The 14,841-nt window shown below is 46.0% G+C and overlaps 1 protein-coding gene across 26 annotated transcripts in view; it reads right to left on the bottom strand.

Moving 5' to 3' along the window:
- The window catches only part of DENND2B (DENN domain containing 2B), a 182,453-nt gene that overhangs the window by 43,738 nt on the left and 123,874 nt on the right, over positions 1-14,841 (bottom strand). For all 26 annotated transcript variants that reach the window (XM_089329112.1, XM_070073762.2, XM_089329052.1 and 23 more), the window contains one exon: positions 12,456-12,560. Coding sequence is in view for 18 of the 26 variants with exons in the window: in XM_089329036.1 (XP_089185162.1) it covers positions 12,456-12,560 (105 nt within the window). In the remaining 8 variants the exon portion in view is untranslated. The remainder of the gene's footprint in view (positions 1-12,455; positions 12,561-14,841) is intronic.

Below are 14,841 nucleotides of genomic sequence, written 5' to 3'. Positions count from 1 at the left end.
CAAGGAAATGGCGTAGTAGTTTGTGGGAAATGTGGGGTGACGGAAGCATTTTGCTTGTTACTTTGAGCTGGGACATATGACAGCATGCTTGAGTGATGATTGGAATGATCCAGTAGAAAGGGAAAGTTGTCAAGGCCAGGCGCAGAGGACACAAATGCAGGAGCAAGAGAGGTGGGGACTCAATTCTTATCTAAAAGTGTCAGGAGCAATGGAACTGGGCACTTAGTGTGCCATGCCCTGTCCACAGACAGCCTGTTCTTCCAGGCATGGATGCCAAGGCCATAGCGTATGCCTTGCCAAAAACAAGTTTCACAGCAAGAGAGAGAAAGATGAGCAGATATAAAGAGATGGGGGAAATGCAAAGGAATTCTAAAAGAAAGCAGTCCATAAACACACGCAGAGCAGCAAAGACACAGGTAGATGACAAGGGCATGAAGTCAAGTAAAGGTATGAAAGAGACTAATGTAAACAAAGCAATGTGTGTGTGCATGTGTGTACGTGCACACACACAGAGTTTAAGGGCAGAATGTCCTCTCTGGTACTATTTCAAATGAATCATCCAATCCTTTAGTTAGTACCACAGGCCCCTCTCAGGTACTAGCATCTGTGCTAAGGGATGTCCTAAATATTTTCAAGTGCACCAGGGGATGTTTTCCTTAGCCCTTGATAAGGGCAGTTCTGAACTCAGCATGCTGGAGTTGCTTGTTTCTTTTCCGGTCGCAAGGACTTACTACAAGTGTTAGTATCAGGAGCGGACCCAGTTGGCTCCAGCTGCAGGAAAGTTGTAGGAGTTCAGGAAGCTGGCACCAGGATTTGCAGTGTGTGCCACGAAAACGGCGTCTGCAGGTAAAGGTCCTACAGAGCCCAGACTGCAATCTGCTTCCACCCCTATCAAGCAGGGATCTCGCCTGCTTCTAATGACACTGTCTCAGAGCTGGTCATCCACCATTCTCAGGCTTCTCAACTCAGGTGGACCCTGTTGGCTCAGTGGGCAACAGCATCCTCCCCCCAACTCAGGAACTGCCCCACCTCTAGTGATGGCATCCTTGCTGTGCAATCCCAAGGCCACACTGAGCACAGAGGAGAAAAAGGAGGAGGGCTGCCCAAGTGCTAATCAGCAAGTCCAGGAGTTTGTTCCCCAGCCCAAAGCAAAGTCTCAGGCAGTAACTCCTGCTGACCTCCCACTCCAGAACAGTCCCAGTAAAAAGCCTGTCAGCGCAGCTCTCACAGCTTGGACTTCTTTTTGTAAGGCCAACTCATCTCACATGGCTAGAGGCCCCCAACAGGATTCATGGCAGGCTCAACCCCCAAACTGGGGCTACGTGTAGGCTACCATCTACAGACTCTACAGGTCAGATGCAGCTTGTCAGAGTATGTGGAAAGGTAGCCAGAGTAGGAACATTAAGTTGAGTCATCTTCACCAGAAAGCACATTTAAGAATGTATCAAAGGGGCCAGCACTGTGACATAGTGGGCAAAGCCGCCGCCTACAGTGCCAGCATCCCATACGGGAGCCTGCTTGAGTCCCGGATCCACTTCCCATCCAGCTCCTTGCTATGGACTGGGAAAGCAGGGAAGGTGGCCCAAGTACTTGGGCCCAGAAGAAGCTCCAGGCTCCTGGCTTCAGATCAGTGCAGCTCCGGCTGTGGTGGCCATTTGGGGAGTGAACCAGAGGATGGAAGATTTTTCTCTCTCTGCCTCTGCCTCTCTGTTATCTCTACCTTTCTTTTTTTCTTTCTTTCTTTCTTTTTTTTTTTTTAAGATTTATTTATTTACTTGAAAGTCAGAGAGAGAAGGAGAGGCAGAGAGAAAGAGGTCTTCCATCTGCTGGTTCACTTCCCAATTGGCCACAACGGCTGGAGCTGAGCCGATCCAAAGCCAGGAGCCAGGATCTTCCTGCAGGTCTTCCATGCAGGTGCAGGGGCCCAAGGACTTGGGCCATCTTCTACTGCTTTCCCAGGCCATAGCAGAGAGCTGGATTGGAAGGAGAGCAGCTGGGACGCGAACCATCTCCTTATGGGATGCCAGCACTGCGGGTGGTGGCTTTACCTGCTTATGCCACGGTACCGGCCCCTCTACCTTTCAAATAAATAAATAAATCTTAAAAAAAAATGTATCAAATTCACACTTGCCTGCCTCACAGCTGATTTACTTTTATTTTTATTGTCTTATTTATTTTCATTTTACTTGAAGGGCAGAGGAGAGAGAGGGGCAAAGAGACCAGAGACATAGATTTTCCCATCTGCTGGTTTACTCCTCAAATGCCCACAACAGCCATGGCTGGGTCAGGCTAAAACCAGGAGTCCAGAACTCAATCCAGGCCTCCCACATGAGTGGCAGGGACCCAACTACTTGAGCCATCATCTGCTGCCTCCTGGGGGTTGCACATTAGTAGGAAGCTGGATTGGAAATGAAGTAGTCAGGACTTCAATCAGGCACGCATACGTAGGATGTGGGCATCCCAAGTGTTGGCTTAATCTGCTGCACCACAATACCCATCCCATTTCTACTCTGTTGCTTAACTAATCACAGTTTTAAGAGAGGATGTCATTTTGACAGGGAAATTTATCAAAGAATTTGGGGGCCATGTTTCTATAGGACTAGGGCATTAGGGATTCCAGCAGATGGAAGATTTGTCACCCTGCCTTTCAAATAAACAAATAAATACATAAATTTTTTTTTTTTTTTTTTTTCAAATGATGCTGTGCCACCTGTCAGGCCCAGGTGTTGAGAAAATGAGCAGTTTCTGATTCCTGTCTCCCATTCTGTGACCAACCAAGTCCCAGACCATGCAGAGAGGGTAATATGGGGGTATCCCAGCTAAGGCCCCAGCAACTGCCAGCATCAACCCTCACACGTGTGAACTGAGACACCTCCAGGTGATACCAGCCATTATTCACTGAGTCACCCTATGCCTTAAGGTCTTTCCAGCCCAGGCCTCAGATGTTGTAAATAGGGACAGGCCATTCCTGCAGTGCTCTGTTCCTATAGTGTCTGGGAGTGGAATAAAATGGTTATTTCACACAATTACATTTGGGGAGGGGGTTATTATTTGATAGTAATTGGAACAAATGTTGGTACCTGTAAGTGTGGTGCTGCTGAAACAAAATGCTAAACCACTGATTTGAGCACTATCAGAAGGGGCTTAAAGGGAAGTAAGGAAAATGTTATTAGAGGCTGGAGGAAAGAAGATAATCCTTGGAGTGTGGAAATGTTTGGTGATTCTGTCACTTGTGTAACATGGAAAATAGAAAATATTTTAGCTAATAGATTTGATGAACTAGCTGAGGAGATTTTCAAGCAAAGGGCTTCTGAGTTCTAGCTGTCCACAGAAAACAGAGAAAAGAGATGAGCTAAAAAGAAACTGTTCAGGACCGGCGCTGTGGCTTAGCTGGTAAAGCTGCCGCCTGCAGTGCCAGCATCCCATATGGGCCCCGGTTCGAGACCTGGCTGCTCCATTTCTGATCCAGCTCTCTGCTATGACCTGGGAAAGCAGTAGAAGATGGCCCAAGTCCTTGGGCCCCTGCATCCACATAGGAGACCTGGAAGAAGCTCCTGGCTCCTGGCTTCAGGTCAGTATAGCTACAGCTGTTGTAGCCAACTGGGGAGTGAACCAGCAGTGGAATACCTCTCTCTCTCTCTGCATCTCCTTCTCCCTCTGACTTTTGAATAAATAAATAAATATTAAAAAAAAAAAAGAAACTTCTGTTTCCAAGCAAAATTTAAAGGACACATAAACAAGAAAGGGCTTTTTGAGTCAGAAAACAAAATTGTTTTTCATTCCCAGTCTCTCTAGAGCATAAAAATTCTCAAATTGGGGTCAGCACTGTGGTGAGCAGGTTAAAGCCCCGGCCTGCAGCACTGGTTGCTGGTTTGAGTCCTGGTTGCTCCACTTTCGATCCAGCTCTCTGCTATGGCCTGGGAAAGCAGCAGAAGATGGCCCAAGGCCTTGGGCCCCTCTACTCATGTGGGAGACCCGGAAGAAGCTCCTGGCTTCTGGCTTCGGATCACTTCAGCTCTGGCTGTTGTGGCCATTTAGGTATAACCAGTGGATAGAAGACCTCTTTCTGTCTCCACCTCTCTAACTCTTTCAAATAAGTAAAATAAATCTTTAAAAATTCTCAAATTAGGAAATGGTTTCAAGATTGTGATGATGGTTTTATTAAATGTATGTGTGTGTAACAAAACTCATCAAACTATACTTTAAATTGTGCAGTGTATTTTATCTTAATTATCCCTTAATAAATCTGCAAAAAAATTTAGGAAGTGACTGAAAAATTCTTTAAGATCAAAAACAGAACACCACAAAACCAATGATTTAGGGGCTAGTGCTGTGGTACAGCAGGTTAAAGCCCTGGCCTGAGGTGCCAGCATTCCATATGGACGCCAGTTCTAGTCCTGGCTGCTCTTCTTCTCATCCAGCTCTCTGCTGTGGCATGGGAAAGCAGTGGAAGATGGCCCAAGTCCTTAGGCCCCTGAACCCACATGGGAGACCCAGAGGAGGCTCCTGGCTCCTGTCTTCAGATCAGTGCAGCTCCGGCTGTTCCAGACATTGCAGTCAACTGGGGAGTGAACCAGCAGATGGAAGACCTCTCTCTCTGTCTCTACCTCTCTCTTTAACTCTGTCTTTCAAATAAATAAATCTTTAAAAAAAAAATGATTTAAAGCATTACCTCATAGAACTCTACAGACACACAAAGACTTTCTAAGTACCTAAGATCAGACCCTAATTGAAGACAATAAGGCTTCTAAGAATCTCAAGAACTGTTGTCCAACCTAGAACAATCTCACAAGAAACCCAAAGCAGAGAACAACTTATCTTGGAGTGAGCTGCATGTGTGCCTTTGTCCATTATAATCAATTGTAAATTAATTCACAAGAAATTCAGTTTCTAAAGGAAGTCTATCAGAGACAGTACAAAATAAGGGGAGGGTTCTGGACCCTTGGCATATAATAGGTGTGAGGCAATGGAAAAACTACTCACCTACAAGAAGAGCCACTTTCCATGTAAAAGGCAGGATGACTCAGAGAGCAGAACCAAAGACCCAGACAGCAGGGCTAGAATTGGGTAAAAGATTCCCAGGAGGCCGGCGCCGCGGCTCACTAGGCTAATCCTCCGCCTAGCGGCGCCGGCACACCGGGTTCTAGTCCCGGTCGGGGCGCCGGATTCTGTCCCGGTTGCCCCTCTTCCAGGCCAGCCCTCTGCTGTGGCCAGGGAGTGCAGTGGAGGATGGCCCAGGTGCTTGGGCCCTGCACCCCATGGGAGACCAGGATAAGCACCTGGCTCCTGGCTCCTGCCATCGGATCAGCGCGGTGCGCCGGCCGCAGCGCGCCGGCCGCGGCGGCCATTGGAGGGTGAACCAACGGCAAAGGAAGACCTTTCTCTCTGTCTCTCTCTCTCACTGTCCACTCTGCCTGTCAAAAAAAAAAATAAATAAATAAAAAAATAAAAAAAAAAAAAAGATTCCCAGGAAGCAGAACCAAGACTTAATTAGCAACATGTACTCCACTGAATGCAAGGATTAAAATGGAGCAGTAACTTCTTGGTGTCTCTTGCTTTCCCTGTTTTGAAAAGAAGCATCTACATATCCCAGGGAGAGCAGACAGAGATTAAATCTATCCAGTGAATCACTCCCCAAGTGTCTGTAATGGCCAGGGCTGGTCCAGGCCAAAGCCAGGAGCCAGGAACGCCATCCTGATCTCTCACATGGATGGCAGTGGCCCAAGATTTGGGCCATCTTCCCTTGCCTTTCCAGGCACATTACCCAGAAGCTGGAGTGGAAGTGGAGTAGGTGGGACTTGAACCAGCATTCTGATATGGGAAGCTAGCATCACAAGAGGAGGCTTAACCGGCTATGCCTCAATGGCAGTCTCCTGGACTGGAGTTTGATAACCAGATCCTAGACTTCAAGCATCTGTTGCTGGGATCCTAGAGGACAGATTCATCTGAGAGGGATGTGAATTGCTATGATTAGAGACAGGGGCAGACTGCATTTTCCAAAATGGCTACCACAACATATCCCACCCCACATATCCTCCTCCTTTTTTTTTTTTTTTTTTTAAGATTTTATTTCATTGAGAAGTAGAGTTACAGAGAAAGGGAGAGACAAAGGTCTTCCATTCATTGGTTCACCCCCCAAATGGCTATAATGGATGGCCAGAGCTGAGCAGATCAAAAGCCAGGAGCCAGGAGCTTCCTCCAGGTCTCCTACGTGGGTGCTGGGGCCCAAGGACTTGGGCCATCTTCTACTGCTTTCCCAGGCTATAGCAGAGAGCTGGATCAGAAGAGGAACAGCCAGGACTCGAACTGGTACCCATACGGATGCCGGTGCTGCAGGTGGAAGCTTAACCACAGCACTGACCCCCCACATATCCTTCTTACAATGAGATGTTGACATTCTTCCCATCATTAATTTCTCTTCCCTGGAACTCAGGAACCTTTTTGTTAAGGCCTTAATCAATATAGAATAGGAAACAGAAGACACTATGTGACTTCTGAGGCTGGGTCATTAAAATGCCAGGTCTTTTTTTGCCTCATTCTCTCCGAGGTTCCAAAAGTAAGCATCCCATGAAAACATAAGGCCATATGTCGGTGCTCCCCAGGTAGGCTCCCAGCTGACCACCACTACCAACTTAAGATATGGAAACCTTTGGATGACTCCACTCTCTAAGCTACTGAGTCACTCCCAACTTTCAAGCAACCCTAACTGGCACTACGAGAAATGGAGACAAGCTTGCCTGCTGAGGTCTACCCAAAGCACAATTTGTGAGCAAAATAAATGACTGTCATCATTTTAAGTCACTCAAGTTTGGGGCCATTTGTTACAAAGTAGTAAATAATCAGAGCAGCTCTGAGGGCATCATGGTTGGATTCTAGGAAGATTTCAGGTAACAGGGAATGCAGGTCCTACCAAGGGGTGGCCTGCCAGGACAGGCTGACACTATCTTTTACTTACAAGATTCTTCTTCTCTGCCAGCCCTTACCCTTTTCCTGAACTCTAAGACTCAGGGTCCAAATCTGTACCCACTTTGGCAGTGGAATCTCAAGACATCTCCAAATATCATCATATCACAAACTGAGGCCTCCTTTCCATGGAAATCTTCACATGTGAGTTGAAATGATGGCCCTGGTGGCAAATAGCTGTGTGATCTTTAGTACTCTCGTATGTAGCATTAAGTAGCTGAGCCAGACAAACATCAAGATCCCTCCCATCTTAAACATTCCAACCAAGTATGGGCTGTACCTCCAAAGACCTGCAACACACAGATCTCCTCCCCACGAGGTACTATATGACAAACATCATTAGGTGGCTCCAAACCAAGGGTTCTAAGAGTGAATGCAATGGGGGAGGGGAAGCCTTCTTAGCTGGGTGGTCAAGAAAAGCACTGAGAGACAAGTAATATTTGCATCCAGACTAGCAAAAAAGTGAGGTCTATATTAAGAGAGCAGAGAAAGATAAAAGTAGAAGGAAAGACCAGGACCCAGCATTGGTGGTGCTGTGGGTTAAGTGGCCACCAAACTTCTTCACCTGGTTTGCAAGACTTTTCATGATCTGGCTCTGGTCTTGTATTTTTTTTTTTTTTAAGATTTATTTATTTATTTGAATGGCAGAGTGACAGAGATGGGGATATGGAAAGAGATCTTCCATCTGCCGGTTCACTCCCCAAATGACCACAAGGCTGGGGCTGGGCCAGGCCAAAGTCAGGAGCTTGGAACTCCATCTGGGTCTCCCCCATGGGTGGCAGGGGCCCAACTACTTTGGCCAGCAACCACTGTTTTCCCAGGTGCATTAGCAGGGAGCTGGATCAGAAGTGGTGCTCATACGGGACACTGGTATTGCAAGCAGCAGCCTACCCACTGCATCACAACATTGACCCTTAGTTAACGTCTTCCATGTGCCAAACATTGTTCTAGGCTTTGGGAACACAGAAAGAAATCAACCAGAAGCCTGCATTCTTACCCAGGTTTTCCACACCTACAGCTAGAAGCAAGGTTCCCAAAACCAAGACCAACAGCCTGTATGTTCAAGCTGCAGAGACTCTGGTCATAGTTTCACAGTGAGGAAGTTGAGGAAGAAATCGGCAAATGTAGCAGGTCTTCTGAGAAGAGCCCCTGCTTTCTGCTAGCTCTGAATGCCCAAGTGAGACCTCCTGAGAGCAACAAGCGGCAGAAGTCGTCCCATTGAAGCAGGTGAATTAGCTCCAAACTAATGCTTCCTTGTTTGCAAGTCACCCAGCTGCCTCTGGTTCCACCCCCAGGTAATCAACACCAATACAGTAAAACCTGGACTCTGGAATTCAAAGGCACTTTGAGAACCCCTCTCCAACCCCAGAATTGGATACAGCCAAATCTTGTGAGCTGTAGTGGGGTAGCCTGTGGGAGTAAGGTAAGTATGAGGTCTCACACCCATTCCCCCTCACCAAAAAAGAGAAACGTGTTCCAGGAGACCAAGGCACAGCAAAGAACAAACTTAGGCAGTCAAATAAAAAGGTTTGATTTCTTCTTCCCACATGGTCCTGCCAAATGGAGGCTGGAGTGAAAAGGAAATGGAAGGGAATAAATTACCAAAACATCTGTGAAAACCCAGGGACTGGAATCCAGGACCTGTAACCCAGACTGGCTTGGTGGTAGCACCAGATGAAGTCTTATGCAAATTAAGGATACAGCCCTGCCAATATGTATCTCTTGAAGGTTCCACAGGGTCCTATCTGCCCATCTCTACCAGTTTTCCTTGTCCTAGAGTTTTCCCTTGCCCTAAAGCTAGACACAAATGCCTCTTAGTACCACTGGGTGCCTCTCTCTTGATGGAGATGATGTGGAGACTCCCAAAGTAGCCAGGGAGTCCAAGGCCCAGCTTTCTAAGGGTCCAGCACCATTGCCCTCCCCAACCAGAGTGCCAGTCACATGGAGGAGTCTTCTCCTCCATGGACTCCTGGGCTAGCAATGATAAAAGGGTATTAGATCACTGCTAAATTCAAAGGGTCAGACTAGGAAATTCAGGTGCCAGTTCAGCAATCCAAGTTGTTAATGCCTTGGACAAAGAAGACTAGATCATCCCGCTCTCCCCTAGTGTCTAGCAAAGAGCCTAGCAGAACCCTCAGAGTTCAGTGACAATGACTTTTAAATGAACCAGTGACTGACTGCCTTCCTCGGCAAAAAGAACACATCCGGATGTGGTTTGAGGGTAAAGGCCACCAGAGAAACCACTAGATTATAATGTCTAACTAATACCTACCGCAAAGGGGTAGCCTCTGAGAGAAGGGTGTAGCTAGCCACAGAGGCCTGTGATTCTATGCCAAAGGCCAGGTTCCCAGGAAGGGAGGGAGGGGGAGAGAGAGAGAAACAGTAATGTAGCAGGAAGCAAGTGAAGGCTTAGAAGTGGAAGCCTGAAAGCACTTTTTTTCGGCACATCTGAGGCTCAGATATTTACAAGCATCATCCAGGGTGGCATGGTAGCAGCATGCGGGGAAGCAAAAGGAACAGCAACTCCTGAAAGCATTTAGAAACATGTAGGCATGTATTCCAGACAGAAACTGGGGCTCCTGTCCACAGTCGTGCTTCTGGTTTGACACCTGATGTACACACTGCACCTCCCACACTATTCCCACTTCACACTGCATGGTGCAAGCTGGAAGAACTAAATGAATAAAGGAGTTAAGGGCTTCTGGGTATGGTGGTCTCCAACTAATGTTCTAAAGGTACAATTTGTCTGAAATAAATGATAAAACTATAAAAGCACATATGTTTAGTTTACCCTACATGAATCTGATGTTAAAACCAACAGCGGGGCCAGCGTCATGGCACAGTGGGTTAATCCTCTGCCTGAGGCGCCAGTTCTAGTCCTGGCTGCTCCATTTCCGATGAAGCGCTCTGCTATGGCCTGGGAAAGCAGTAGAAGATGGCCCAAGTGCTTGGACCCCTGCACCCATGTGGGAGACCCAGAGAAGCACCTGGCTCCTGGCTTCGGATCAGCGCAGCTCCAGCCGTTGTGGCCATTTGGGGAGTGAACCAACGGAAGGAAGACCTTTCTCTCTGTCTCTACCTCTCACTGTCTGTAACTCTACTTCTCAAAAAATCAATCAAATCTTAAAAAGAAAAAAAAAAACTGAACAGCAAGCAATGGGAACCTTAATTCTAAATCTCTGGCTGCCAACTCAATCATAGCAAGACTGAGGGGTAAGACATAGCACCAAGCAGATGAGGGCTCAGCAAGATGGTTCTCACAAGCAGGCAATGAGAGACAAAGACTGACATGCAGGCCCATTTCCGCCAGGGACACCAAAATGCTCTGGAAGAATTCAGTTTCTCCACTTGTTTTAGCTAAGAAGTTGCTGGTCCTTGCAGATCCTAGCCTCAGCCAGGTCAGGAAAGCAGGTACGCATGAACCCAGTATAGATCAGAGGGGGTACAGAGGCAGGGGGTTTTCTTACTGGTCTTGCTGCTGGTGGGTGAGTATTCAGCTTGTCTGGCTAAGTCCTTACATACTTAACAAGTCATTGGTAAGAGTCCACCCACCAACCCCTGCCTGCTTCTCACAGACTATCCAGATCGTTACTACTGGGACCAAGCCCTGCGTGAGAACTCCCTGCCTCATTCATGCCAAGAATTCCCCAGCGGCTACATCTTGTGCTCTATTTTATCAACCATATCTGGAATCTAGCTCTGAGTGAACCAACTATCTACCACCACCTCCAGCCAGACCTGAATGTGCCACACCCCACTGGGCTCAGCCTAGCAACTGCACAACCCAGACATCTAGGAAGGAACTAGCCCTATCCCACCAAAGCCAAGTACCTTCTCAAAGAGGCCCATCCTAGTTTTTACAGGCTCCAAAGCCAAATTTGTCAACCTGAGAAACAGCAGAAGGGACTATGAAAGCTACAAGGCTCTATTAAAGAGCCTGGAAGTTCTTCTAGGATATCAGCATCAAACCTTGGCCAAAACCTGAGAAGCTCTGGTGAGAGCACTGTATACCTACATCGATCTGCCAATTCTGCAGGCCTTTATTACAAGGAAGGAGCAGTAACTTATCAAGTAACTTTATATGAGCCACTATGCTAAACACTGACATAAACCATTTAACCCTCACCAATGACTCTGAGATAAGTAACCAAAATTTTAGGGGGCACAGGAAAACATTCTGAAGTCCCAGTAACTGGTATATAAAGCTTGGATATTAATCCAATTCTTTGATCCCAAAATCCATGTTTTTTCAGTTGTACCGCAGTTCCACTTTAATTGTAACTTCTAAGCCAAGTAATGGACTTTTTTTTGACAGGCAGAGTGGACAGTGAGAGAGAGAGACAGAGAGAAAGGTCTTCCTTTTCCGTTGGTTCACCCCTCAATGGCTGCTGCAGCCGGCACGCTGCGCTGATCCGAAGCCAGGAGCCAGGTGTTTCTCCTGGTCTCCCATGCAGGTGCAGGTCCCAAGCACTTGGGCCATCCTCCACTGCACTCCCGGGCCACAGCAGAGAGCTGGACTGGAAGAGGAGTAACTGGGACAGATTCCGGCACCCCAACTGGGACTAGAACCCGGTGTGCTGGTGCCGCAGGCAGAGGATTAGCCTATTGAGCCGCGCGCCGGTCCCTGCAGTTCCACTTTAAAAAAGAAAACTAGATTATAGGTTACACAGACTAAAATTCCCCAAGTTCCTTTCCTTGCAGCTCATCTTAAATTTTTATAGTGGCCGGCGCTGTGGCTCAATAGGCTAATCCTCCGCCTTGCGGCGCCGGCACACCGGGTTCTAGTCCCGGTCAGGGCGCCGGATTCTGTCCCCGTTGCCCCTCTTCCAGGCCAGCTCCCTGCTGCGGCCAGGGAGTGCAGTGGAGGATGGCCCAGGTGCTTGGGCCCTGTACCCCATGGGAGACCAGGAAAAGCACCTGGCTCTTGGCTTTGGATCAGCGCGATGCACCAGCCGCAGCGCCGGCCGCGGCGGCCATTGGAGGGTGAACCAACGGAAGAGGAAGACCTTTCTCTCTGTCTCTCTCTCTCACTGTCCACTCTGCCTGTCAAAAATAAAAAAAAAAAAATTATAGTGCATAGAATTCTGCCTGGAATATGTACTAATTGTATAAGTGCCTACTCACGCTTCCCCAGTGTGGTCAACCTCTAACGACTGCAGCCTAACTCAGGCATAGGCCCTGGAACTTTCCCACCCTGGAAGAAGGTTATGAAGAATATCACTTGTTTCTTGGTAGCCCCATTCCTAAAATGCTAGAAACCTACAATAGAACAAAGCAGAGCTTATTTTAGAGTTTCTGTATGCAACACCTGCAGAGACTTCTAGAACTAGAAAAGGGCATAGACTTTTGCTTAATGGTCAAGCATCAGCTGGACTTGGACCAGCCACCTGAAGATTGTCCACAGTCACAATGATAATCATTTACATTTTGGCAGGACTGAAGCCATTTGGCTGTCCCCCGATGTCATCATCCAGTAGTGCTTTCCTACCGACCTGCTCAGAGTCCCCCGAGGGGCCTTAGTGCTTCCGGCTCCATGGGTGATGCTGGAATTCTTGTTGGCAGTCATGGTCATTTCGGCTCTCTGCAAACCCAGAGCCCTGCAAAGAAGATACAGCCTGTCAGCCAAGTTTCCATGGGCAGCCAAAAGTACCTCAAACATCTTTCAGATGACCTCCAAAACTGCCAAGAGGGTTTCTGTGGAAAGTGGTAGAAACCACTTTCCCACATATGTTTAATTCCATGTGTCACAGGCTAATAGCCTTAACAGACCCTTGGCCTGCAGTAAAGAGGCTAACAGGTAACTTCTCACTTCATAGAAAATGATAAATATTCCATCATCTCACCCCTCCTCATTTCTTAAGTCAGAGCTTCCTAAACATCTGTCATTCCAAACAGCCTTTATGATTGTTGCCATATCTGCATACTTCCTGACCTACTATTTACTCAATATTTTTCTAGATGAAACTTGACACTGACTTCCTTTGAAAAAAAAATTAACCCATCAGAATGCTCCTCTTCCAATTCCAGCTTCTTGCTGATATGTACCCTGGGAGGCAGCAAGTGATGATGATTCAAGTGCTTGAGACCCTGCCACCCACAGGAGACCAAAATTAAGTTCTCAGCTCTTTACTTTAACCTGGCCCAGCAACAGGGTGTTCTAGGCATTTAGAGAGTGAACCAGCAGGTGTTTTACTTAAAATAGGATCTTCAGGAAAGACCATTGTGGGTAGACATTGGAAGTAGTAAGCCAAGCATATTTCTTCTGACATCATCCATGAGGGAACACAATATGGCAAAGAATGAAAGGAAGAAAAAGTTCCAACTTAAATAGTACATGTGGATTGAAAAACAAGACATACGAGAAGGTGTTGTGGTGCAGTGGGTGGAGCTACAACTTGGGGCACCATTATTATAATGCCTGGTTCAAGTCCTGGCTGCCCTGCAATTCCAATCTAGCTTCCTGCTAACGTACTTAGAGGCAGCAGATGAGGGCCCAAGGTTCTAGGTCCTTGTTACCCACATGGGAGACCCAGATGGAGTTTCTTCTCCTGGTTTTAGCCTGGTCCAGCCCCAGCTGTTGTGGGCATTTGAGGAGTGAACCAGTAGATGGAAGATCTCTTACTCTCATTCTTTCAAATAAATAAATATTTTAAAAATAAAAATCTGTTCTTCCTTTTAAGAAGATATGAGGGGAAAGTAAAATTATCTCTATTTGCAGGTGGCAAGATTTTATACACACTGAATCCTAAGGATTCCACATAAAGCAATGAAACTAGTCTGTTCAAGATTGCAGAATATAAAAATATTAACAAGTCAATTTTATTTCTATACACCAGCATAGAGCAATATGGAAACAATTTTAAAAAAATAATTCCAGTAATAATAGCAGCAAAAAAAATAAAACCCTTAAAACAAGCTTAACAAAAGTATAAGATTTGTAAACTGTAAACTATAAAACATTGTTGAAAGAAATTAAAGACAAAAAAAAGGGTGGGGAGAGGAAGACATATCATGGTAATGGATCAAAAAATTTTAAATTGTTAAGATGGCAATATAGTCCAAGTTGATCTACAGAGTCAACAAGATACCCATCAAAATCCCAGCCGGCTTCTTTGCAAAAAGTGACAAGCTGATCTTAGCATTTTATAGAAATGCAAAGGATCCACAGCACTCAAAAACATTTTTTAATAATGTTAGAGGAACCGATTTCCTAATTTCAAAACATATACCAAGCTATAGTAGTCAAGGGAGTACTATACAGACATAAGAAGAGAAATCATGGAATAGAATCAAGAATCCTGAAATATACCCATAGAATTGTGGTCAGCTGATTCTCAAAAAGGATGCCATGACAACTCTGTGGGGAAAGAAGTCTCAGTAAATGATGCCAGGTGGTTAAAAAAAAAAAAAAGAGAGAGAGAGAGAGAAAGAAAGAAAGAAATCTGGTCATTTGCAACAAAATGGATGAAATTGTAAAATATCATTCTTAGTGAAATAAGCCAGTCCCAAAGGGACAAATACCATATGTTCTCCCTGACCTGTGATAACTATAGAGCACCTAAAAGGCAATCTGCAGAAGCAAAACTGACACTTAGAGAAGCAATGACTTTGAATAGCCCTTTGTCCTGACTTTTGAGGAAATTTTTTTTTCATACTATTTGTTGCACTCTTTACTTGACAGAGTTAATCATATGTATATAAAGTTTCTGAGGGAAAAAAATGATGCTTGGAAAACTAGATACCCACATACAAAAGAATAAAGTAAGACTTTTAACTTCATATCACATATCAAAACATTAAGTAAAAATGGATTGTAGTCCTAAATGTAACAGCTAAACAAAATCAAGTTTAAACATAAAAGTAAATCTTTGTGATTAG

This window comes from Oryctolagus cuniculus, chromosome 1 (genome assembly GCF_051225735.1).
Source record: "Oryctolagus cuniculus isolate XC-2025 breed Fujian yellow rabbit chromosome 1, ASM5122573v1, whole genome shotgun sequence".
Lineage (NCBI taxonomy): Eukaryota > Metazoa > Chordata > Mammalia > Lagomorpha > Leporidae > Oryctolagus > Oryctolagus cuniculus.
The sequence above is the reverse complement of the archived record's forward strand: the minus strand, read 5'-3'. Positions and strand labels throughout refer to the sequence as shown.